The sequence below is a fragment of the Apostichopus japonicus genome, chromosome 15 (assembly GCF_037975245.1).
Source record: "Apostichopus japonicus isolate 1M-3 chromosome 15, ASM3797524v1, whole genome shotgun sequence".
Classification (NCBI taxonomy): domain Eukaryota; kingdom Metazoa; phylum Echinodermata; class Holothuroidea; order Aspidochirotida; family Stichopodidae; genus Apostichopus; species Apostichopus japonicus.
In genome coordinates this window covers 26,200,600-26,227,752 of record NC_092575.1, presented here as the reverse complement: position 1 = coordinate 26,227,752, position 27,153 = coordinate 26,200,600, and the positions used below count along the sequence as shown (strand labels likewise).

The 27,153-nt window shown below is 37.2% G+C and overlaps 1 protein-coding gene across 8 annotated transcripts; it reads right to left on the bottom strand.

The window, feature by feature from the left end:
• Positions 1-60: 60 nt before the first annotated feature.
• On the bottom strand, positions 61-25,680 carry LOC139981459 (telomerase-binding protein EST1A-like). Of its 8 annotated transcripts, none has more exons than XR_011797846.1 (20): positions 25,473-25,679; positions 20,226-22,380; positions 19,306-19,486; positions 18,646-18,753; positions 18,108-18,214; positions 17,460-17,538; positions 16,364-16,474; positions 15,545-15,781; positions 15,044-15,105; positions 14,396-14,541; positions 13,780-13,890; positions 13,042-13,189; positions 12,123-12,217; positions 11,722-11,825; positions 11,212-11,397; positions 10,229-10,393; positions 9,173-9,326; positions 7,770-7,978; positions 4,929-6,149; positions 61-4,869 (listed from the first exon to the last, which is right to left on the bottom strand). XR_011797846.1 is itself a non-coding variant. In XM_071993862.1 (19 exons), exons 1-19 carry the CDS (start codon positions 25,561-25,563, stop codon positions 5,940-5,942), a joined length of 4,656 nt encoding a protein of 1,551 aa, XP_071849963.1. In that variant the 5' UTR covers positions 25,564-25,680; the 3' UTR covers positions 61-5,939. The 8 variants fall into 8 exon arrangements, 2 of the variants coding, with proteins under 2 accessions (XP_071849963.1, XP_071849962.1); XR_011797848.1 differs by having other exon boundaries at positions 61-4,990; positions 5,052-6,149; XR_011797847.1 differs by having other exon boundaries at positions 61-5,051; positions 5,082-6,149.
• Positions 25,681-27,153: the final 1,473 nt, after the last annotated feature.

Sequence of the window (27,153 nt, the reverse complement as noted above, 5' to 3'; positions counted from 1 at the left end):
TATTCCTTGCCAGTGTTCTGTGAATGCTTTGCAATGAACATTTAAAATGATTTATTTAGAAGAAGGGAATACAAATGAAAGACAGAGATTATGAAAAGAGTGATTGGTAAAGGTATAATATTGGATTTCACAAAGTGAGAAAAAATTTGAGAACAATTTTTGGGCATCTGCATTGGAAATTTCCTTTACAAGATTGCATTTGGAGAAACAATGTTTATGCTTCAACATAACCAAACAGGTGAGGGTTTCTCAAACCTGCCTAATTTGTCCATAAATACTTGCTTGTTTATTTATCTTTGGTTTCCAAGAAGAAATGCTTACAAGAAAACTGATTTGAAGCCAAATTATGAATGAACGTGTAGTCTTATCAGTAATGGTGCTAATCCAAATGGGAATATTTATGATTAGAAAGATTTTACATTTCCTAACTGAAGAATCTCTTTATCAAAGACAATGGTATTCATTATGCATTATATTTGAAGTATCTATTTACTTAATACTATATAACTAAACACTGTTTGAAAAAATGCTATTATTTTGTTTACTACTTAAAGGACATTCTTTTTGCACTGTTTATTACTGTTTTAAGTTTAGCATGAACTTACAGAGCGAGATCTGTTTGATTATTTGGGCAGCTCTCGTATCATAATGTGATTTGTGCCTTCCACCTTCAGTGTTAAAACGTTTGGAAAGATTTTTTTTATCATCAACGTAATATACTTGAAACTTTCAATTCCCCAAATATTGTTCTTATTTTCACTGCATGATCTTGTGAAGAATATTGTTCATTTCATAATTTGGCAAATTGACCAAACACAAACCTAAACAGATAAAAATGTTATCACTTTTGTGACCTATCAGAAAACGGTGATTTTTCCCAGAGGGTGGGGGGGGGACAGAGTGGACCTGAGGGGGGAGACAGAGTGGACCTTTTAGAGTACTGTTTACGGAGGTGCTTGAAAAGTACATTTTAGAGTATTGTTTGGGGAAGCGCTTAAGAATACATTCGAATAAGAATACATTTTAGCAATAGAGTAACGTCCAAACATCAAAGTGGTGAGTAACAAAAAAGGGCACAAAATATGACAGAAATTTGCACATTTTCTTTATCTCCTTTATTCATTTATAGTGAAAATGTAAAAGTTAAGCAACTAATTATATTCTTCAGTACTACACAAAATAAAAACGTTGCACATTCAAAATTTTTTAAATGAGATTTGTTTCATCTTTTTCTCTATAATGCACAATTTCAAATTCACATACTGTATCGTAACTATGTGAGAAAGGTTTGGACACTGGTGGGGGAAAACAGTCAACTTGATACTGGATGAGTTCGGTAGTCAAGGTCGTAAGAAACAGACATTTTAGTTTCAACGCCCAAAATGCAGCTTTTCGCATTCGGTCGTCAACGTCCAAATGATTTTAACAAACTGACGAATCATTACTCAAAGATTTCAAATTTCTTTCCATTGTAAAACCATTTCTTGCAGAGACACTTTTTGATGTTAGCATGAGCTACCAACCAAATCAGCATTTATCCAAAAACTTGTTTTCAAGTTTTCCCATAAAAAGAAATGAAACATTAACCTATTATGCAAGTCTGCTGAGGGGTTTAAAAAAATTTGTCAAATCAATGCCAAAAAAAAAAAAAAAGCTGCTTTAAAATTGATACTCTTGTAAGATGTGATACTCTGTCAAATGCTTTCGTATCTCTATTTCCCCATTGGAAGCCCTGAAATGTAGGAAAATGAAAATCCTCACACATAAAGATGCGTAGGAATCGAACCGTGCTAAAATTTGCAGACCTAATAGCAAAGGTTTGACTTCCAATAATTGGTATGGTAAGGTTAAGAATTTATAGGTATGAGTCTGTATGGTATTTCAGAGGTGATTGAACTGTATGGATGGCAAAGATGCATAGGGAGATTATTTCCTTCGTCAATTGTTCGGACACGGTAACCAGTTTCCAAACGAATGCCCTGGATTTATAAAAACAATACAGATGGCAATCATGAAACCATGGAGACACAAGAGACACCCTGTGATTGTTTCTTTGATATATCTAGAAATATTTCAGGCAATGCTGTTTCACTTCATCTGAACACAGCAAGCAGACAATGGATTGAATACTAAACATCTCTCATTTTCACTTTTATAAGTTGTGAATACAGTTAACGAAGACAAAGTGTACCATTGAGGCTGGTTGTCTGGAGTTATTGCAAGTAAGATAAAGGTGTGATTACGAAGCCCCATTCCATAAGCCTAGGTGTGAGTTACATCCATTAAAGGGTGTAAAGACTCGCGCACAAAGAAAAATCTCATACGAGTAATCTGACCTGGTTTCCCATGAGGTGTAACAGAAGTGTTAGACACCACCATCGATCCCAGAAAAAACACAGGTTGCTACCGTCGGTAATTAGACACTAGTGTACAGTCAATACATACAGATACTGTCAATACCCACAACACTGTGTACATACAGCGTGGACATCTCAGGTCTAGATAAAAGATAACATATCACATTTCATTACGGTCTGCATTTAGTAGCGACAAGAAGAAAACGTCATTTGCAAGCAACGGAAAGTTAACTTTTCAGAGCGCGGCACGCGGTTTGGGGCGAGTCTTCAATGCCTTTAACCTAAGTTTTGTTACAACTAGCCCTACACTGAATAAGTAATAAACACTCTCCAAAAGGCAATATCATGGCCATTTCAAGATAGAATCCCTATGAACCTTGTAGGTTAGTATTGACTCTCTGAGTTCATCCATAATGTGAATCAGTGTACATGAATGACCAGTGACTGTGTTTTTGATACATTTCCTCCCTGAAGTTGATTTAACTCACAAGACACAATGTGTAATATATTCATACTTCAGTATATGTCATTTGTGTTAGCCCCATATTCTTGCATATGAAGAATAGCTAAGTTTTGAAAAGTACTTCCCTGGTGGTTCTGAACCAGCATATTATTTCAGGACATCGTCGTTGTCGAAGAGTATTAAGACAATGCAATGTATCAGTGGGGAAAAATACTCCATGGTCAGCAGTTTAAATGTTTGTTGAAAATTGAAGCATGAGTGACCATTAATTGATTTTCTAGCATTTTTGGGGCCAATATTGATGCCCTTTAAGGAATGTTTTGCATATATTTTCCCTGTAGAATTAATTTCCATAAGGCATTTGCCACCCCCCCCCTCTCCCTTGTATAAGTTTTGCCTTCTTTTGAGAACTTTGCAGACCCCTGCCTCCACCCTTTCTCTCCTTACCATTCAGACATTGCAATGAAGCCTATTTCATAAATTAGATTTTAAGCTTCAAAATGCACTCCAAGGAATGACACTAATAACTCCAAAATTGAATTAACAGTCTCTAAATATACAAATAACTGAAGTGCTGGTTGGCATTAGCAAAAATGTTTACTACAGAGGTTAACCCTGACAATTCTAATGTCTTCTCTGTTCAACCAAATGAATAGCTTCACAATCATGGATAACCCTTCATCATTAAAGTCAGACCTTATTGCAGTTTATAAGAAACAGATAAAATGGTATTCTGCCTTTTGCTCTAAATTATTCCTTTCATTTCTGGTATGTAGCCTATAACCATGTCACAAAAATTTACAATTTTTCCACAAAACTTCTGCTTCTTTAAAAAAAAATTATTTCGTTCTAATACAGGTCAAAACAAATAACTGCCTGGGATTTGATTTACATACTGAGAACTATTGTGGTTTGAAAGTTAATATTTCAAATTAACCTTAACACTGGAATACATATTTGGATGCTATACCATAGCTTTGAGAAAGTATACGGGTGATTTTATGATTTTATTGTTGAATCATTTTTAATCCCCTTTCCACTCTTATGGAGGAACCTATTAGGAATGCACAGATTGTTTTACAGATTATTATAAATACATTGACAATAAGAGTGCAAGGCAATTAAACACAACTGCAGAAGACATGAGAGCACCTATACAAACATGTTAAGTAAGAACCAGTGGAAGCTAAAACAAGACAGTGTAAAGATACAATGAGGAGGGTGTTGGATGGAGTGATGATTCAAATGAGCACATAACCTCACACAAATTAACTGATGACTTCACACTAGCACAACTCATTTTTTAGAAACCTTCACTTCACACAACGTTTCTCATATTCTAGGAACCTTTGCACAACATTGTCACTTTCTAGAAACCTCTGCACAACATTCCTCATTTTCTAGAAACCTTCACACAACATTTCTCACTTTCTAGAAACCTTTGCACAACATTGTCACTTTCTAGAAATCTTCGCACAATGTTTCTGATTTTATAGAAACCTTCATTCGACATTTCTCATATTCTAGACACCTTCACACAATGTTTCTCACTTTCTAGAAACCTTTGCACAACATTGTCACTTTCTAGAAATCTTCGCACAATGTTTCTGATTTTATAGAAACCTTCACACGACATTTCTCATATTCTAGAACCTTCACACAACATTTCTCATATTCTAGAAACCTTTGCACAACATTGTCACTTTCTAGAAATCTTCGCACAATGTTTCTCATTTTCTAGAAACCTTCGCACAACATTTCTCACTTCCTAGAAACCTGCACACAATGTTTCTCATATTCTCGGAACATTTGCACAACATTGTCACTTTCTACAAACCTTCGTACCACATGTCTCATTTTCTAAAACTTTCGCACAACATTCTCACTTTCTAGAGAGCTTCGCACAGCATTGTCACTTTCTAGAAACCTCTGCACAACGTTCCTCATTTTCTAGAAACCTTCACACAACATTTCTCACTTTCTAGAAACCTTTGCACAACATTGTCACTTTCTAGAAACCTTCACACAACATTCACATTTTCTAGAAACCTTGGCACAACATTCTCACTTTAAGAGACCTTCACACAACATTCTCACTTTCTAGAAACCTTCACACAACATTTCTCCTATTCTAGAAACCTTCACACAATGTTTCTCATATTCTAGGAACCTTTGCACAACATTGCCACTCTCTTGAGACCTTCGCACAACATTTCTCACTTTCTAGAAACCTTTGCACAACATTGTCACTTTCTAGAAACCTTTGCACAACATTGTCACTTTCTAGAAATCTTCGCACAATGTTTCTCATCTTCTAGAAACCTTCGCACAACATTGTCACTGTCTAGAAACCTTCACACAAAGTTTTACATTGTCTAGAATCCTTGGCACAACATTCTCACTTTCAGAGACCTTCACACAACATTCTCACTTTCTAGAAACCTTCACACAACATTTCTCATATTCTAGAAACCTTCACACAATGTTTACTCATATTCTAGGAACCGTTGCACAACATTGTCACTTTCTAGAAATTTTCGTACAATTTTTCTCATTTTCTAGAAACCTTCACACGACATTTCTCATATTCTAGGAACCTTCACACAACATTTCTCACTTTCTAGAAACCTTTGCACAACATTGTCACTTTCTAGAAATCTTTGCACAATGTTTCTCATCTTCTAGAAACCTTCGCACAACATTGTCACTTTCTAGAAACCTTCACACAAAGTTTCACATTGTCTAGAATCCTTGGCACAACATTCTCACTTTCAGAGACCTTCACACAACATTCTCACTTTCTAGAAACCTTCACACAACATTTCTCATATTCTAGAAACCTTCACACAATGTTTACTCATATTCTAGGAACCTTTGCACAACATTGTCACTTTCTAGAGACTTTCACACAGGTTTCTCATTTTCTAGAGACCTTCCCACAACATTTCTCACTACAGTTCTCGTTTTTGTCAAGCACCTTCGCACGACAGTTCTTATTTCCTCTAATACCTGCACACAACAATTCATTAATCACTTTTGTGACCTACACAATCTGCATTACAATCTCTGTGACATTCCTTATTCCTGCCTCCCAACACAAGTACCGCAGTCGATTCCCTTCACCGTTTAGCCCATCTCAAGAAAGCCAGCACTTCACTGGTCGGTACATTCTGTTGGATGGCTTTAACCCTGAGATTCCTGTCGTTTGTTAGGAGGGTGATTTCCCGGTACAGCGTGATTGGTGCGTCCTTGTTGGCTGGCATGTAATCTCTGGCTTTGTCATTACAGTAATGGAGACAGCACTTGAGAATGAGGTCATCATTATTGCCCTACCAGAGAAAAAAAATATTTTAAGAATTTGTCAAAAATTAACACATTCCTCTTTCCCTACATCCTGTCATGCTGGGTTTAGCGTGGTGGATTGTTGTGTATTAGTCCACAGTATGCATCACATGCTTGTTTATTACACAATAGTATTGATTACAACATTGTACATTGTGTATATTGTGTATTGCTCAACTGTGTATTCTATCACTGCATATTTTGTATAATTACACTAAAATGTATTACACTGATGTGTATAAGACCACAGCATGCATCACATACTTGTTTATTTCACACTAGACTTGATTACAAGATTGTACATTGTGTATATTGTGTATTGCTCAACTGTGTATTCTATCATTGCATATTTTGTATAATTACACTAACATGTATTACACTGATGTGTATAAGACCACAGCATGCATCACATACTTGTTTATTTCACACTAGACTTGATTACAAGATTGTACATTGTGTATATTGTGTATTGCTCAACTGTGTATTCTATCATTGCATATTTTGTATAATTACACTAACATGTATTACACTAATGTGTATAAGACCACAGCATGCATCACATACTTGTTTATTTCACACTAGACTTGATTACAAGATTGTACATTGTGTATATTGTGTATTGCTCAACTGTGTATTCTATCATTGCATATTTTGTATAATTACACTAAAATGTATTACACTAATGTGTATAAGACCACAGCATGCATCACATACTTAATTACACAATAGACTTGACTACAACATTGTACATTGTGTATATTGTGTATTGCTCAACTGTGTATTCTATCATTGCATATTTTGTATAATTACACTAACATGTATTACACTAATGTGTATAAGACCACAGCATGCATCACATACTTGTTTATTTCACACTAGACTTGATTACAAGATTGTACATTGTGTATATTGTGTATTGCTCAACTGTGTATTCTATCACTGCATATTTTGTATAATTACACTAAAATGTATTACACTGATGTGTATAAGACCACAGCATGCATCACATACTTAATTACACAATAGACTTGACTACAACATTGTACATTGTGTATATTGTGTATTGCTCAAATGTGTATTCTATCATTGCATATTTGTATAATTAGACTAACATTTAGTACACTAACGTGTATTAGACCATAGCATGCATCACATGCTTGTTTATTACACACTTGTATAGATTACAACATTGCACATTGTGTATATTGTGTATTGCTCAACTGTGAATTCTATCATTGCACATTTTGTATATTTACACTAACATGTTTTAAACTACAGCATACATCGAATGCTTGTTTATTATACACCAGCATATATTACAGCATTATACATTGTCTATATTGTGTATTGCTCAACTCTGTACTCTACTGTAACATAGCATATTGTGCAGAACTTCACTAACAAGTATTACACTAATGCATACTACACCACTGCATATTGCATGTATTACAGTAAAGTTTACTCAATCATTGTGCAATATACCATTGCATATCTTGTATTGCACTCTTGTATATGATGACATCACTGCATGCACCCTAAGTGTATGTATTAAACACCATAGCGCATGATATCGCCATGACGATGACAAGATCCATAATTGAACTTACAATTCTCTTGGATTCTTCACTCCTGTATGCTATTGTATCCAGCCTAGTACCCTGGCTGGTCATGGCCTTCAAGTGCTTGTTTCTTTCGTCAAAGGAACGCTCCAAGAATTCGATGGCGTCCGCAGCAAATGCTGCGACATTCTGAGCTGTGGAGACACCTGCGCCTTCATTTCTTAATCCGTGCGATAATCCGTCAAGCTCGTTAATCACTACATGTAGAAAAGGTTGAAAAGGAAAAATTGAAGCTTTCCAGCAGTGACAGAAATTTTGAGGGATTGTCTTGTTTGACGATGATATTGTCATCGTAGATGTTTGATATCTCAAACAAATTTTGTAGCTCGTCAGAACCGAGGAACGTTGGCAAAAGGTCCTGGGATTTTCAAGATCTCTTTTGACTATGATGCAACAAACAATTGCATTTTGTTATTTTTTGTCAATTGGCAGAACATTTCATATTGCAAACATTCCAACTTGTCTTAATGAGTTGGAGGAGAAGACTTAAAGTGGGAGGCTCTACTAGAATTGAGACAAATGTTTCACCTTATGCCTGATGTTATAACCTAAGCTATTGTATGGGCCAGTGGAGCTATCACAAATATTTGCTGTCCCGTGACAAGTGAAAATGATATCTTCTAAACTACTTTTATCAGTTGCAGCTGAAAGATCATTAAATCACCAGTAACGTAACTTGGTGTCTTACGGCGCCGGACAACTTTAACATGTAAAAAAAATAATTCATTCTTGAGGTTTATTATTTATGTAGTAAGTTATACTATGTATTACCCACCAACTAATGGCACAATGAAAATATATTAAGGTTTATGTGGTAAGTTATACTATGTAGTACCCACCAACTAATGGTACAATGACAATGTATTAAGATTTATGTAGTAAGTGAAACTATGTATAATACCCACCAACTAAAGGTACAATGACAAGTATCTCTGTGTTTATTATTTATGTAGTAAGTTATACTATGTATTACCCACCAACTAATGGCACAATGACAATGTATTAAGGTTTATGTAGTAAGTGAAACTATGTATAATACCCACCAACTAAAGGTACAATGACAAGTATCTCTGTGTTTATTATTTATGTAGTAAGTTATACTATGTTTTACCCACCAACTAATGGCACAACGACAATGTATTAAGGTTTATGTAGTAAGTGAAACTATGTATAATACCCACCAACTAAAGGTACAATGACAAGTATCTCTGTGTTTATTATTTATGTAGTAAGTTATACTATGTATTACCCACCAGCTAATGGTACAATGACAATGAATTAAGGTTTATGTAGTAAGTGAAACTATGTATAATACCCACCAACTAAAGGTACAATGACAAGTATCTCTGTGTTTATTATTTATGTAGTAAGTTATACTATGTATTACCCACCAACTAATGGCACAATGACCAGGTATCTCTGACATGCCACCAGCTCCTCGATGGCAGGCAGATGATCGATGAAGCAGTTTGTGTCCGGGATGAGGTATCTTGCGTTGATTTCAATCACCAGGTCTCTCTGAGTGCGTTGCCTTTCTATGACTTCCTAAACAGAGGAGGAAGGAAACAATCGTAACACACCATTAACCATCTCCAATCACAGTTACCTCCGATGTAGCAAAACAAGCACTCATTATGTTTAGTGCTGAGCTCTTTGCATATCATGCAATGCTTTAATTACTGTTGCTTACATTATTTGGGGGCATCCACAGTCCTGTCTGGCCCTGGGGATAATCATAGAACCGTGCATACTTTCTGAAGCCTTCATTTTGCATTTTGAAGACTTCCATTCTTCAATACCATATCATCCAAGAGCTCCCTAGTTGGCCCACCATTTGGTGGCCAACTCTGACCATCCCTCATCATATCTGACAGTATGACTTATGTCTTAGTTTTGGCACACCATGCCTATGCAAATACTGCATTTAAATCATGTGGTATTTGTATCATCTTCTTGTGTGGTTGCAAAACAACTTTAAACAGCCTGTCAAGATAGCAGTGTTATAGTTTGAATTATCATAACAGGTAACATAATGGAAAGTCAACATCTGTATTGAAACTGTTTGAAAAAGTTACCAAAGAGGGAGGCATTTCTGAATCCCAACATTTAACTAATCAATGTTTTTTGGTTGTTCCGTCTGTTTTTGCTTTAAAGTGGTACAGATGGGTGAATTACTTAAACCTTATCAAGGCAATGACTGGGAAATAGTGGACACGTCCATGTTTTATCACTTGTTGACATGATCTGTAACAAGGACATATCCATAACTCAAAAAAAGTTTTTTTTGAAAGTGAAAACTAAATAACATAGACTTCTCTCAATGAAAAAGTAAAAATTACAGAGTGTTGTAAGTAACCAGCTTGGGCCAAAAGTTTGGGTTCCAAGTGACCATATTTCATGATATCTAGCAATTTTCCGATGAAGGCTTTTTTTACATTCCTTCCTACCTGTCTTTGAGCTTGTTTCTGCTTCTGCTCCAGGAGTAGCTTCTCTAGGCTGTTTCTTCTTTCTCTGAGATGACTGACATGGTTATCCTCAAACTCTCCGTTGGTAGCTCCATCCTCCATGTGAGATTCCAGCATCTCATCATCATCATCATCATTGCCATGTCCCTGCAGGGAAGACGGAGAGCAACAGACATTTAAATATATATATAATATATATATTATATGTATTATATTATATATATTATATGTATTATATACATATATATATATATTATATATATTACATTATTTCGAATTTCATGTTTAGCTTCTAAATTTCATGAGAATGAAAAGTCTTGATTTTGCAAGGAATGTCAAGCTAGAGGAAGTCCATGAATGTGATTTAGTTTAACACTTTCTGCCTCTATTCTACTGTAAAGTTGGAAATGAACAACCATGTTCAATGTATTTGGTGTATGGTATTGCAAAATCTTACTCTCCTGAACAGTATAAGGCAAACAGGACAGGCAATTTTATGTAGGCTTTCATGGGAGAATTAGAAAATACCAAATTAAAGCCTCCACAAGGAATGAATTATGTATATTCAATGAGGATGATAATCATGAAATTGTACATTCAAGACACTAGGTTTTCATAAGATGAGTGGAAGGGCAGATGGGGAGGAGGAAGGGTGGGGAAGTGGGGAGGGATTCATCTGCTTCACAAGACTAATGAATTATTTAACTATTTAATGAGACTCAACTTACAAGAAAATAGTAGTTGCTTCCCTCACCTGACAGAAGGTAGGATCATTAAACCAGTAGTTCAGAATTGTCTCAATATGGACCGAACACATGCAAGGTTTTGTTAACGTTCAAAAGATGTGGGTGGGGGGAGGGATGGGAAGGGGATTAGGTACTTACATCCTATGCAAACATTCTCCACCTAACCTCAGATTCTACAGTAAAATGTTTTGCCAATTCAGAAATCAAGCAAGATCAAACCTCTAGATGGGCTCCTTGATCCAGTCTCCTGTGCAGTCTCTGGACGCTGCCGGCCACCATCTTAGGAGCCACCGATACGTAGCAACCTCTTGCGCCATCAAAGGCGATGAGGGGTGTCTCCTGCCCGTAGATGAATTCACCGAATAACTTGAGTGATGTGATCCTGATGGAATCCATGGCCAACATCTGGAAGAAGTTTGGAGAATACGGATCAGTGAGAAAATCAGTTTACTGTCTCATGTCTCATCAGATCTTAACTTATCATCAATATCCGTATCTGCTCCATGCTAATCTCAACGCTTCGTTTGTGACATAATTACCGAGCCAAAGACCAGCAGTATATTTAGTACTGACATGTTCTGTTTTTATAAGCAAACAATTATGCAAATTTGTTATTCATTTATTCTAATATTCATTGACTGATGCTGAACAAACAAACCCCTATCCATCCCATCTCTTGCTCTACCTCAACAAACAATTTTATGAGATAGAAAGATAAAACCAGCTCACCTTGTCAACATTCTTAGAAACGTAGAGAGGTTTGAGAGGCAGAGCTAGTAAAGGCACAAAACCAGACAACATGTGGTCTTCTGGAAGCAAAATCTCTTCCGAATCTATATCAAATACAAAAAAAAGAAGAAGTTAAACAAATTTATAAAATGTGTCAGAGGACACTTTAGTGAGTCCATTATATCCTGAATTTTATATGTTTTTTTGAATTTTGTAAACATCAAGCTGTTTTGAATATCTTCAAATCATATTAAGTTATGTCAAGTTAAGACTTTTATCTCCAAATGTTTTTTTCTCATGTAAAATACTATTATTTAGTTACATATTATATCACAGTTTTGGAATATTTCAGTTAACCTAAGTGATTTGAGAAATGAAACCAAAGAATGTATTAACGTTACCTTCACACTCTGGCATAAAGTCTACTCCAAATTCTTCATAGTCTTTCAAAATGTTTAAGAACGATGCAACTGTTTCCCAAACATCTGTTTTGGAACTATTGTAGAAAAATAAAAAACCATAGAGGGATAAATAAAAAGAGGGACAATGAAGGGACAAATTAAGTAAGGGATAATATAGTTTATTTTTAAAAGAATAAGAAAGAAAAGCATGAGTTAGAGTTACTCAACCATGTCAAAACTCAAACCTGGTTTACTGGTCACAAATGTTTCACCTGAGTGACACAAGTCATATCTAACAAACACAAGTCATTCTTGACTGACCAATATCTGACTAACAGAAGTCATACTTGACTCACACAAGTCATTCTTGACTGAACAATTCATATCTGACTAACAGAAGTTATACCTGACTCACACAAGTCATTCTTGAATGAACAATTCATATCTGACTAACAGAAGTTATACCTGACTCACACAAGTCATTCTTGAATGAACAATTCATATCTGATTAACAGAAGTTATACCTCACTGACACTTGTTACATCTAACTGACACAAGTCATACCTGACAGACACAAGTCACATCTTCATGACACAAGTCATATGTGACAGATGTATCATACCACAGTGACACAAGTTCTACTTGATACACTGTCCGTGACCCAATGCATACCTAACTGACCTACCCAAAACCTGTTATAAGACAGTCTGTGATACTGGGTGTTCATGCTGTCTTGCGACACTGAAATGAGCATGTCAAACCATCACAAGAACCAGTTTCAAATGCAACTGTTATAACAAGTACTAAATGATCATTTTTGTCATTTTCAAGAATCAGTTTACAAATGTAACTCTTATAACAAGTACTAAATGATCATTTTTCCAAGCCCTAGACTTAGGAAACAATGTTTTGTACTCACACTAAGTGCTCTTCGTTTACAGTCGGCGGTGGATTCCATAAACCTGGATGACACATCATCCAATCAGCAAAGACCTTGACAGCTGGCAGCATCTCATGGAGATCCTCGCAAAGGCACTGGTCCGGTCTGGTCTGCTTCTGCAAGTCTTCTTTGGAGGGGGAGAAGGGGGGGGGTGAGGGAGAATCACATGGATGGATGGAAACACAAACATTAATCAAACAGCAAGATAATTAAAGACAGTGAAATCAAGACACAGAGTGATTGGTGGATTAACAACTACTGGAACTGAGGCAATTCTCTAATTATTAAAAGGTAAGTTAAGGTTCCTATGAAACGATCTTCAACCCCTTCCTCGCTTTGAATCCAATGACATTGACGCTGACATTGTGTGATGAGTATCAATTTGATACAAAATCACTAGTTTCTTGAACCCTGTGTATGTGCAAGACTTAAGATGGTTATTCCATTGTTGATGTGTTGTTGCATAGAACTTGTTGTGTTCTAATCCTTACTGCCGTTTTGTGTTGTATTTTTTCTTGTTATTTTCATAATCAATTTAATTATTACCAAATGTAGTTGTGAGGATGTGTCTGAACTACGTTGAAACATTCTCTGGGTAATATTTATCAACAAACGATGGAAGGAGAGATCGATGCTAGAATCTCATCAATATCTTAGATGAATATGAGCAAAAATGACGCATAAAAGCTTTAGATAATGAATAAATAAAACACTTACTTTTAAGATATTCACTGCACCTCTGTACCAGAATAATGAACATATCTAATCCCAGTTGAACTGAAAGCTCTTGAAGGTATGGCCTGAGGTCATCAGATGCTGTCCTCTCATCTGAAAATAAACACCGAGATGGAGACTTCTTCAGGACTGGAAGGCTGACACTGGTCACAAAACCAATTCGATAATTATGACAGTCTTACATTTTAACATGTGCTTTCTACCATTACACCACACTTTGCTGCTTTCTACCTTTACTCCTACAGTCAGGGGAATTGAGAGCCAGTTTCTGGCCCCATGGATAATTATATCACCAGGCCTCCACATTCCCTTCAGTTCGTTTGCAATTTAATTGACTTAATTTCTAGTTTACTGTATATTTCCATTGCACTTTTATTATTGTAAATATGGAAATAACTATATTCAAATGCAAATGACAACACATAACATAATTCTTTCTCACATATTTTCACTGCCCCCCTATGTAAACCTGTGCCTAGCTGCTTTAGCCCCTACTCCCCCCAACCCCCATCTTTTTCTCTCTCTCTCTCTGCATACCATTCTTCTTCAGCATTAGGTCAGTCATCCATCTTACATTGATTCCTCTCACAGTCCTTACCTTTGACATTTGTGTTTTCAACTGCAAACATATTGATAGCCATTAGCTGCAAGAGTCTGTTACTGGTGATGGGAGTTGGAGTCTGGCTTAGCAAAGCGCTAAATTCCTTCAACAGATTCCCCACGGCATGAGAAAATGCCTCCATTCTGATAGTTAACAATTACAAGAAAGAAAAAAAAAATAGAAAATGTTACAACCAAACTGGACACAAGTCACATGATCATTAATCAACAACTTGAAATAACAAACAACAGTACACACGAAGAAATTCAGATTTTAATTGCAGTTCCATCACAAATATCAGAATAACAGCATCATCGTGTGTGTGCTTTTTTCCATGGTGCCCCTCAAGTTTCATCCATGAGGTTGTACAGCCATCCCCCGACCCCCCCCCCACCCTATTATTCTGCCTAAATTGGCTCTCTTGAAACAATTACTAGGTGATATATATAACAATGAAACCATTCATAATACATGATTAACGCATATTGAAGTTACTCTACTTTTCACATACGTGACTTTACTAGTCACAGGTTTTTAAACAATCAATTTATTTCTCCATCCAAATACTGCACCCTTCACAGAATGCTGAAGAATACACTCTAAATGGTTTGGATATAATCAATTACAAAACAGAAGAAAGCTTACCCAATCTTTGTAAACAGTTTCCCGTGAACATTCAGAAAGCTGAGAACGAATCTCTTATTCAACTGCGACAAAAGAAAAGAAGAAATTGGTTACAGAATTCAAGGCCTCATACATTCCTATTTATCAACCTCCGAGATCAATTTCAAGGAATGCTGCACAACTTAGTAAGGAGCTAATGAATAACATGTGAATGAATAATAATGTATAAGTTTATTAAAAGAAAATGAAACTACATTAGCTAAATATATATATTTCCATGGGGGTCCCGTGGCTATAGCCTCCCCCCTGATGCCCCCTTTCTTCAGGCTAGCATCTATGCATTACCTCAGCTGGGGGCATCTTTTTCAGTTCCCTCTCACTGCTCCCCTCCCCCCCTCCCCAACCACCCTTCATTAGGCCAGCATCTATACATAACCTCAGCTGGTGGCATCTTCTTCAATTCCCTCCCATTGCTCCCCCCCCCCCAACAACCCTTTCATCAGGCCAGCATCTATGCATTACCTCAGCTGGGGGCATCTTCTTCAGTTCCCTCTCACTGCTTTCTTCATCACTAAGTTGTTCCTCTTCCTCCATATCATGAGGTTTAGCCCCTGCTCTGGTACCATCGTAATGGATCCAGATCTCCTTCCGGTTACCCCCGTCATCTCCTCCCCTTTGTCCCCTCCTCTGCGGAGGTTGATTTAGACGAGACTCCTTCTCCTTCTTCAGTCGTAGAACTTCTTGCTCTTTGTGTTCGATCTAAAAATGAAACGAGAGACAAAACCGATCTTGGATAAATATTCAACTTGCAAGTCACAATTAACACATTACCGAGAGATAATAAAGATAATATATCATATTTGCTCAAATTGGAGCAGTATATATTCCGATGTTACCTTCTAATTTCAACCATAGTTATTGTGAATTGACCATGCCTGGAGTTAAGAATAATATATTGATCTAAGACTCAGCAAACAAATCATATTTCTCTTCCCAATAGTTGGTCTCATTAACTGAAACCAAAGTCGCCTTTTAATGGTGTGCAGTGTATCTTCAAACTCACAATTTGTAAAGACACAATACAAGAATCCGCAAAACACATTCCACCAGATGCTGAACATCTAACTTGGGACAACATTTTGCAATATCTGACTTTACATTGAATTATGGAAGTTTTGATAATGAGATTTAAATATATTCAGAAAGATGTGTGCAGTACTGCAATCGACAGTTATGGTTAACATTGGGCAATACATACAAGAGTACATTGGTTGTGAGGAGATAGGTAAGTGAGGAGTCTTCAATATCAGTACATTTGTTTTCAATAAAATCTTTGTTCACCTTCTTTCTAACTTCCTCAAATAAAGTCATCAAGCTCTCCCTGGCTGTTATAAATGGGTTGCTAGCTGCCAAACTTCTCATGTAGAAATAGACTGCATCCAATTTCCTTCTCTGTTGGTAGGATGGAAGATGAAGATCAAACATAAAACACATATTCAGTTCATTTACACATGCTATAAAGTGCATTGACTAATGCATTTTAAGTACACATGCTATAAAATGCATTGACTGATGCATTTAATATACACATGCTATAAAATACATTGACCAATGCATTTTATATACACATGCTATAAAATGCATTGATTAATGCATTTTATATACACATGCTATAAAATGCATTGACTAATGCATTTTATATACACATGCTATAAAATGCATTGACTAAAGCATAATTTATACACATGCTATAAAATGCATTGACTAATACATTTTATATACACATGTTGTAAATTGTATTGACAAAAGCATATTATATACACATGCTATGTAATGCATTGACTTATGTATTTAATATACACATGCTATAAAATGCATTGACCAATACATTTAATATACACATGCTATAAAATGCATTGACTAATGCATTTTAAGTACACATGCTATAAAATGCATTGACTAATGCATTTTATATACACATGTTGTAAATTGTATTGACTAATGCATTTTATTTACACATGCTATAGATGCATTGACTAATCCATTTGATATACACATGCTATAAAAATACATTGACTAATGCATTTAATATACACATGATATAAAATGCATTGACAAATGCATTTTATATACACATACTATAAATTGCATTGAATAATGCATTTAATATACACATGCTATAAATGTATTTATTAATGCATTTTATATACAAATGTTGTAAATTGTATTGACTAATGCATTTAATATGCACATGCATGATTAAAAAATGTATTCATTGACATTTTAAAGTTAATACCAAAATTTAACAAATCTTTTCATAAAAAAACAGACAATCTTTTGTGTCCTGCAGAATTTGAAAATAAGTAGGGACAGACAGACAGACTGTCATGACACAGAGTAAAGCTTGAACCCCTAATGGTGGTAGAAACATACTTACAGTGTAGAGAGCTAGGATCGCTAGTTGGTTGTATGGTTTCCCATTTCTTGGAGCTAACCTTTGAGCCTTCGTATACCAGCTGTTAAAAAGATATTCGAAAAACAAAAGTTTAACATGGTGTATGTTAAATTAACAAACATCATATATAGATGCTGTAGTGAACCTTCTCTGCCATGGACACAACTCACCCATTTAACTGCTTCACCTCTAACTATGCCACACCTTTAACACACAATACATTAAACCTTAATGTACTCTTACGTACATTGATACAACACATTATCAGCTCTTATCGCTATGTAACAACCATTTCTTGTCTAATTGCAAAATAACTTTAGCTCTATTGATGCAGCACATGAAACCCTCGGGTTTAGCTTCACCTATAAGTAACGCACTGCATAGACTTCCAACTGAATTATACCTTCACCTGTAACTGTTACGTCAAACCTCACTTGCACCTGTAACTGTTATGTCAAACCTCACTGTAACACTATACATAATACCTAACTGCTACACCACAGTTCACCTCTCTAACTGGTACACCAAACCTCCCTCTAAACGCTACACCACACTTAATGCAATGCTACATCTCACTCCCACAAAAACTAGAAAGTTTTACTTCACATATGTAGGAGAGATAAAACATACCTTCTTGCTCTTCCATAGCTGCTAGTTCCATGAGCTTGTTCTTTGTATCTTGCAATATCACCCAGAGCTATCATACATCTCTGAGCACTGAGTATTGCCAGTTTTATCTGTGAAAGACAAAAACTCTTTAAGTTACAAGTGTCTCATAACAACTCTATTCAAATTTGAATATTTACAATGAAAAATACCTCCTTCTCAGTACACTGATCAAAAAAATTCCTCCTGATTAGGTTCAGATAATACAATCATTCTCATGATTATGATATCACCATCACGATGTGTAAAAAAATATATAAAAAATTCTAAATATTTTTTTTCTTGTCTACCCATCTGGAATACCAATATGAAGAAATGAATAACTTCTGCCTGGTCACTTCTTACTGTACGTCCAAGAGAATATTTTCAATACTACAAACTGTGCTCCTATAATACCTCCAATATATTGTTAAGGTGTGGCTTGTAGAAGTAGATCTTGTTGCTTAAATGACACTAAATAATATAAATAAGATTCAAGAGGTCACCAATGGAATCAACTAACCGTTCTCCTGGGTTCTTCGTGTAACGGATCCAAGCCGGTCTTGGTGTCTAACTTAAAACAGTATGTTGATTGCAGTTTCTCTAACAATTCTTCATAAAATGTTGACCCCTGAAAAAAGGTCAAAAATATGAAGAAAACAAAAGTTTGTGATAGAAACGACTTGCAAAGATGTAAGTACAAGGACAGTAAGAAACAGCTGCAGCAATAGTCTGAAAATATCATGATCATAAAAGTTAAAACTCAGGTCGCAAAATTGCACTTTTCCTTTTTTTTTCTTGATATTTTAAAATAATTTCCAAGTCAGTTTTTCATTGTTCATTTACTAAATATGTAAATAACCAAATCTATTTGACACCCCTTACCCTGCTGCTATCTGGGTTGAAGTCAATGAAATAGGGGTGTGTTTCCTGGTGTATGCAAAGTACTGTGGCTTATGACTGCAAATCTAATGGCTATGTAGGGATGGCCACCAATAAAGGACCAAACAGCTGACAGTCAGGGCCTGTGCAACCCAGAGGAGGTCACCGGCTCAAATCCTCCTCTAGCCAAAAATTTCTTTGCACTTCTGCAGTTTCTTTTAAAATTTGAAAGTCAGTTTCCCATTTTGTTTACATTTAAAATTGATCCGACCTACAGCATCGCGGAATGGTAAATTCTTACGTTTTGCAGTAGTTCCACCATTGCATCTTTGTAGGTAGTATCCTTTGCATATTCCTCTTTCTTCATCAGTTCACATAGCTGGTAATAGGCATTCTTCCACAACAACTGCTCAATGTTGTATTGGGTGGAGATCTGGAGATCCAGTAGGACGATACCCTCGTAGAGCTTTTCCAAATCTTTCCTGATGTTGGAAGAAAAAGGAGAAGAAGAAGAAGTCAGTTGTGAGAGCTATTGATGTGGTAAGTCACAAAAATGTTTGTTCACACAATGATAAGCTTTCTTGTAGCAGCTTCCTGAAATGAATATATTTTAATACTTCCAGAGCTTCTGGTTAGTTTTTTTTAAGAATGGTTATTTCAAATTAAATCGTAAACAAGTAGCAGTTCTTAATAGAGACATGTTTCAGGGCTCACAGTTGAAAGATGTCCGTATTCCTGAACGAAATATACTTAGATCCCAGGCTTGCTTTAGTTCTGTTAGATACTAATTAAAACTTAACTAGTAGTTCACAGGCATCAAGACACCCCACTAGGTGATTATACACATTGTCATAAATATATCTAGCTGAGTTGATCCCTAGACTATTCCAGCTTAAAAGACTCAGAAAAAATTCTGTGTTAAAATTCTGATGAAAATCTAAGCAATCCATGCTTCTTACACAAACTTGCGGCTTTGCGGCTTTGATAAGCCAATGATGGCTTCTTCGCAAGTTCCTGCTTGCAGGAGGATCTAAAATACATACATAAATACAAACTACACTAAATTTTACAACAAACCAATCTCAGATCTCCCTTTGTCTTAAACAATGGCCTATCTGTCTTGACATTTTAAGTTTGAAGGCCTTGATGATGAAATGTCTTGTTTTATAATGGCCTAACTACTGTAGGCCTACGACTGAGTGAGCAGATTTATTGACTTACCTGATACTGAGCACTATCTGTAGGTTCTCCTTGGAATGAATCCCTTGGACGACAGCATTGCTAAAGTCGGTTTCCTTGTTAGCAGCTTCCAGAACTACTTGCATGGCCGCCTGCTCTTTGGCTCTCTTACCATGCATTAGTGCTATCTGTTGAGGGTCAAAGTTCATACTCTGAGCAGGGGTGTTGTAGTACCCGTATGGTACACTCTGCGACGGTGGTTGCATGGCTGTCGGCGGGTACCCATAAGACGATTCTGTTTGGTCGGCCCAGGACTGAGTCGAATTCTGTTGGTAACCCTGATACTGAACCGGTGGGTAGGCACTGGGATCGTAGCCTTGGTAGCTGGTACCGTACTCGTAACTTCCCCGGTCGGCCGGTGAATTCTGTGTTTCAGAGTCAGAATCAAGAAACACCAGTTGTGTGCTTGGTGGCTTCTGCTCCAGTGCTGGTCGTTGGTTCGGTTTACTCGGATCCCACAGCCTGCTGTCTTTTTGCTTGTCCTTTGGTTTGGGACTTCGCGCCGGACTCTGAGCTCTCCCCGGCGAATTTTTCTTGTGAGTGACCTCTCGGTGACCCCTGGTAGTGGAATTCTCGGGAATAGCCTTGGGGCTACTCCTACCTCCCAGATGGAGTATACCCCCTCCTCCTTTAGTATGTCGTTCTTCGTGCCTATCAGAATCATAATCATCAGAGCTTCTGGAGTTTCCCGATTCTCGTCTGAGGCGAGCGACTCGCGAGTCACCTTTCCTGAAAGGTGTGCTCCAGGCTTCCTCTGAACTCTCTGAATCTTGCCTCAGTCTGCTCCTAACAGGTCCTCTCCCTTTCACTGGCTTTGTCCTGTACTCTGGTTCCTTCCCTTGCATTTTGTCTTCTCGTGATGGTGGCCGTCTCTCGTGTCTGACTTTACTCTCGGCATTCCTCTCTCCTACCCTGCCTTGTCTGGCGTTCCTTCCTTCCTTGTCTCCGTTGTGTTTTTTAGGATCGATCAGGTCCTCATCCCAGTAAAACTCTTCTTCCCCGACCTCTGGAGTCTCAAACTTTGGAATTCTCGGACGTCTCAGCTGCTGCTCTTCCTCTCTTTCCAGTCCGTCCTCCTGCCTGCCCTTCCCGCTTCTCGTCCGGGACGATATTACCATGGTCTGAAGCTGATAGTCGGCTCTCTCCATCTCGGGGTCCCAGTTGTCCGACTCTGAGGCAAATCTCCCAAAGTTTTCAAGCTTATCGTTTCCTGTGGAACTGCCACTGTCGTATTTTTCTCTAGCTTTCAGGAGGGTGTGCAGCTTACCCCTGGGGCCTTTTGATTTATCCCCACCCCTTCCAGGTTGACTTCCCTTTGGCCTATTTGATTCATGAGCCACATTAGGACCCTCAGATTCAAGGCCTTCTGTTGCTGGTAGTGAAGATGTGTTGAACCTGCATGTTATTTTTGTATTTCCTCCGAGGTGGGCTTTCCATGTCTCTCCATCCTCTACATCATCTTTTAGTTCATCTGTGTCATTGTGAACAGACCCTCCCTCTTGTGGCTTCATCGCTGCTTCTTTTTCTACAGTCACCTCTTCATCTGGTATAACCCTCTGCTCTCTTTGGTGGTTTTTGCTCCTGGAGAATACCCTACTCTGAACATCTCCACCATGTTGACCTCTATGGTCATTTTTCTTTGGCCTGTTGTTGTAGGAGTACACATTTGTATCCTGAGCTGTAGTGTGATTCTTTGCTTCTGCCACCATGGCATCCGCATCTAACAACAATTCCTCCTCTGAGTCACCATTTTTGGACTTTGACCCTGCGGAAGGGGATGACTCTGGAGTGATCTTCTTGGTTGGAGCATTGGCAGCTAAAGAAGCAGCTTGTCTACCACGGGGACCAAACTTCCTACCGGGGGGAGTTGTTTTCAATCCACTATCGACCATGAGGTCACCAAAATCATTCTGTGGCCTCTGGGGAGCTTTTGCAGGAGGCTGTGTTTGGTTGGATATCTGTTGGTTGGATGTCTGTTGCCTGTCAGTCGTGGTGGGCTTTCCTTCTTCTGTCGATTGACCTTTCCCTTGCCTCCTTTGACCTGGCCTATAAATGACCTGGTCAGGCCTCCTACTCCTCTTATCTTGGCGGGACACCGGGGCAACATCAATTCTCTCATTGTGCATGTCTTGGGCATCTGTTTGAAAAGAACGTTTAACATCAATATGAAACTTGGAACACTTACTGGGGAGAACTTTACAAGATTTATATTGCTACTCCATGTAGTTTGAGCATATCTAGACACAACACAGAGAAAGACTACAAGGACAGAACTAACTAATTGGTAAATCAGTAAGGGAGGAAGGCAGTGTAGATGCACTACCAATCCATTCACATACATATATCTAACATTGTTTCCACATTTTAATTGGTAAACACTGAATACAGTACCAACCACTTTGCAAAAAGGGAGATAGCTTTCCAGGAAAAGGATGAGAGACCTGATGGAAACAGGAAACAATGATATCGAAGCTTTACTGCCTAAACTCATTGAACCTTGAAAACAAATGATTGAAGCTTCTTTTTGTGGTTTGGTTGTCATTCTTGCATCATTCTCATCAATACTGTACAGTAAGTTTTAATCGCATCACAACTTAAAAATTTTATGTTCCACAAGTTTGACTCAAAGCATTTTTTTCTTCTCCACTTGCAAAGTTTATGCTTAATTTCAACACTTTTATTGTTGCGTTTGTTAACTTTAGTGACATGACTTGTTTTCAGAATACCTTCATGTTCAAAACAGTATCAAAATATTGAATAAATATACAATCCAAAATACATAGCTCTTTGAAATACCAGCTACTGTATCTCCAAATCCACCATAAGTTTCTTAAATCAAGTGATCTGCGTGAAATTGAATCTTGTGAATTGAGACGAACACTGTACAGTAGGGCAAACCAGGATTGATATTTTCTTTACATTCAATCTATGTTCTTTGTACCAAAACATAATGACATTAAGTCCCCTTAATTAGCTTCTAGTATTTTAATCAAACAGTATTTTAATCAAACTCATCATTCAATATATCAATAAGGCTTATCAGCTAAGCTTCTTAGTTCTATATCACTGTCAATCATTGTAGCTGGAAGTTCATGAACACTTCAATAGGATTAAGCACACCCACCACTCAACAATGCATCATGGTTTAGAATCCTATTAACTTACAAGTTCATTGTCACTTAATTTGGACTACACAGTTTTGTCATGTATAATTCTTCAAGCATTTTAAGAAAAGAAATTAAGATCACTTGTAAGAAAAAACTGCCCACTCTGAAACCAGGAGAAAACACAAAGCACCACATAAACCACATACATGTACAGCATAGTATTAATTGTTATTCAGACATTTTTGGAGATGTTTACTCCTTAAACCTTATACACAGATACATCCATATAGGTACCATACTTAATGAACTCCAGATGGCAACTATTTGGTAACTGTGAAAGTAGCTTTATTTACATTTACTGTTGATTTCATGTGCATTCTTGGAGTACTGTGGGTAGAAATTTGTCACATATTAATTTGTCACTTACAACAAAAGTAACCCATTCAACAGGGAAATGGTGTCATAAGTTAGTATCATGCTTCTTTTCACTCTCTAAAAAGAAACGGAATAGCAGCTTATGGTACTATAAACTTAACAAACACTATATATGACACAAAGGGAAACTGGCAATATTTTCTTCAAATTCAGATTTGCTTTCCATGGTTAAATCTAAATATGATATATCATGTACTTGTGCATTGCAAGCTCTAAGAATTTGTGCTCACAAGGTTGCAAAAACTGAGCAATGTTCAGTCTTCAAAGTCTAGTTCTCTAAAAACTACTGAATTCCAACAATGATGATGAAGACCGTGAAAATTCTGGATTTTAAAGATGACTACACAATGGTGGCATGTTTTTCAAATACATAGCTCAGCTTTTCTCATCAAGCTTTTGGGTCTAAAAAGCAGTCATACTGTACGTTATGTGAGATTTTAAGAATGACCTATAATTGTGCTGTTACAGTGTCTTGCTTATAATATGCGTTTTTCAAGAGACACTGAAGTTGATTCTCTGATGTATATATACAGCCAGGAACTCTTAGTCCAAGGTTTCAGCTTGGGAACATTGATGCTGATTGGGGAGAAGACATAACTGGGCATCCATGCAACTGGGAAACATTTTTCAAGTGGCCCTTCATTCTATATAGTTGAACATTTGAAGTTTGCATTATCTGAAAAATCTAACTTTAATCAAGCTATAGGCCTAATGTAGGCTGGATTTTGATTCCTTTGTTTCACGGTTATGATATTGAAGTAATTGCAGAATACCAAGCAACTCGCGAACAACCCCTCACGAAACAGTGGCTTCGCTGTCACTGTCAGTCTAGGCTAGGCAATTTCGTTTTACCCAAATCACTCTTTGACAAATTGCTTTTGAGAATGACTCAACAAACATCGTTTACTGCTTTTTTCTGAGTCTAACACAAGTTAGCTCCCTGACTCTGCTGGCTACGTTGCCAGGGAGAATCTTCAGGTATTGGCAGTTTGTAAAGGATATTTTTGAAAATATCTTGGATTTGTTTGAAAATGATTTGCTCTGAAAAATATTTTAGTGCGATGTTTAATAGCAAGCTCTGTTGGCTACATAAGCAGATTTAGCAGATTGCCCATTCTCATATGACACAGACTTGATGTTTTCTATTGCATGCTGACTGTCGGCAAAGCCGATGTTGTAGGCTACGTGGATAAGATTTCTAGTTGCATTATACTCTGCAATTGTGTCAGGATATTTCTGTGCCTAGCTTAATCACTGAGATTTTGACTGAAAAATATACAATTTGCCATTTACTTGGCCTAGTCCTTGCATTATTTGTACTGTTAGTTCCTACTTAAGACTGAGAATAAGACTAATTTGCTGTTATTGTTGGAGCAAGTAAGGTTTATTAGACTAAATGCACATCGCAAAACTAAATATTTTACCAGCTAATGTTGCCGAGGTTGGTGTTATTGACATTTAAAAATGAACTATCATGATTAATTCAGTGCTGAGTCTACATTACAGTAAAGTAAATAAATATCCAGTAACAAAATCCTTGTAATGTTACAGTACACTGGTACTGTGACGGTTGCAACAAGAGTAGGCCTGCAATAGCCTACATTATCGTGTTAGTCCCGTTACTCGTTAGGAATACCTATCAATTCGTCTTGCTTTTAATGTAGCATTAAAGGAAGAATTGCGTTACCCTTTGAATTTTCTGCTGCAAGTTTGTCCTTATTCATCTGAACCCTTCTCTGGAGGTCTTTGTATGTCACTTTCAGCCTCGGAGTAGCCATTATTCTATGAAAATACTGTCATCTGTTGAAAGCTTCACATTAAATTTACGATCGAACCAGTTCCACTATTACGATCACACACTGTACTGGTACGTACGTATGCAGAACTACACTGGGTAAACTGAAGACGAGCAACGGTTGTAAAGAATTGACGGCGTCCTTTGGATTTATTTACAAGAAAATCTGACATAGGGATTAGTGATTCACTGTAGCAGTGGGGTGGAGAAGTACAAACAGTCTGACCCAGTTGGCCAAAAAATTTAGCCAGTCATATGAGAGGTATATGGCCCAGGGGTGGGCACGAAACATATCTCTCGAGGGGGGGGGGGGGGTTGAGATTTTTATCCAATCAGCGAACCGAAAGACAATGAAAATAACAACCATGAAAAAATGGATATGTAGCCTACATTAGACCTTGCTAGGCTATATAGGCATACGGTAACTACTGTAACAAATACCAACAAGTCTTGTTTCATATGTAGTGTTCCTTTCGGTCTATCAGTGAAATTCATTCATACAATATGCCAATTAATTTGATAAATTATAACTCTGGTTTTAGCTTATTAACAAGCTTGGATTTTAATAGTAGGGTGTGACCCCTGAGGTCGTTGATGACAATTCCCATGTATAGAGGTTTGCGGGGGACCCCGGAAATAAAATATATAGTATTATAATCAGTGGAGCATTCTAAACCATATGTAGGCTTTGAAGGAGGTCTATACTTAGGTTTATACCAAGGTTGTGCTAATAACTCCCTTTGATTTTAGCAGTGTGCTATTGAAGGGGAAGGGTTGGGCAGGGGGGGGGGGTGTATGATATAGTGCCCACCCGACACCATGGATCCACGCCTAATCAGTTACACAGACCGAATTGACAGAGGTTTCAGCTGTTCACATACCTGTGATGACGCCTATTGAAATTTCCATTTACAGCAGAGCAAGTTTCGCCAAACTTAAGGACGTCAATATTTCTAAAGACTCTGATGAAAGAAGATTGTTCAACCATCTAATAAGTACTTATAGTTGAAGGCTCGCAACAATTAAGTAGTGAACTAGAAATAAACTTTCCACGTCAGCTATCAGCTGATCGCAGCGATGTCAATAAATGTAGATGAAAAGTAGATGAAAAAGATCAGGAGGGAAAACCAAGTCTCCATATCGGAAATACTATTGCTAATTTTATGTGGGGTTGAAGGTATATATCATGCCCCCACAAGGGACAAACTAAAACGAATGACAGCGAATGACCAAATGACAATTGACTTTGTACAGAGTTAATTATCATTCGCGAATGACAGCGAATGACAGCGAATGACAACGAATGACATGCAACGAAGGACAGTGGTGAGTGGAGATAGAATGATTAACGGAGTGGAGTAAATGCGGTTATTGGTTTTCTGCGCAAAAATGATTTGAGGAAAATCGCATGTTACCTGGTTGCAGGGTTTTGGTGTAATTTACGGATAGAAACCCCAGGGAAAGTTTTTGTGTGAGAATGCGCTTGAGTGCTATGCTTTTGACATTTACCTCTGTAGATTAATATAGAAAGATAACTGAAGCCGTTTCAAGATTATAGTATTGTTAGTAAAAT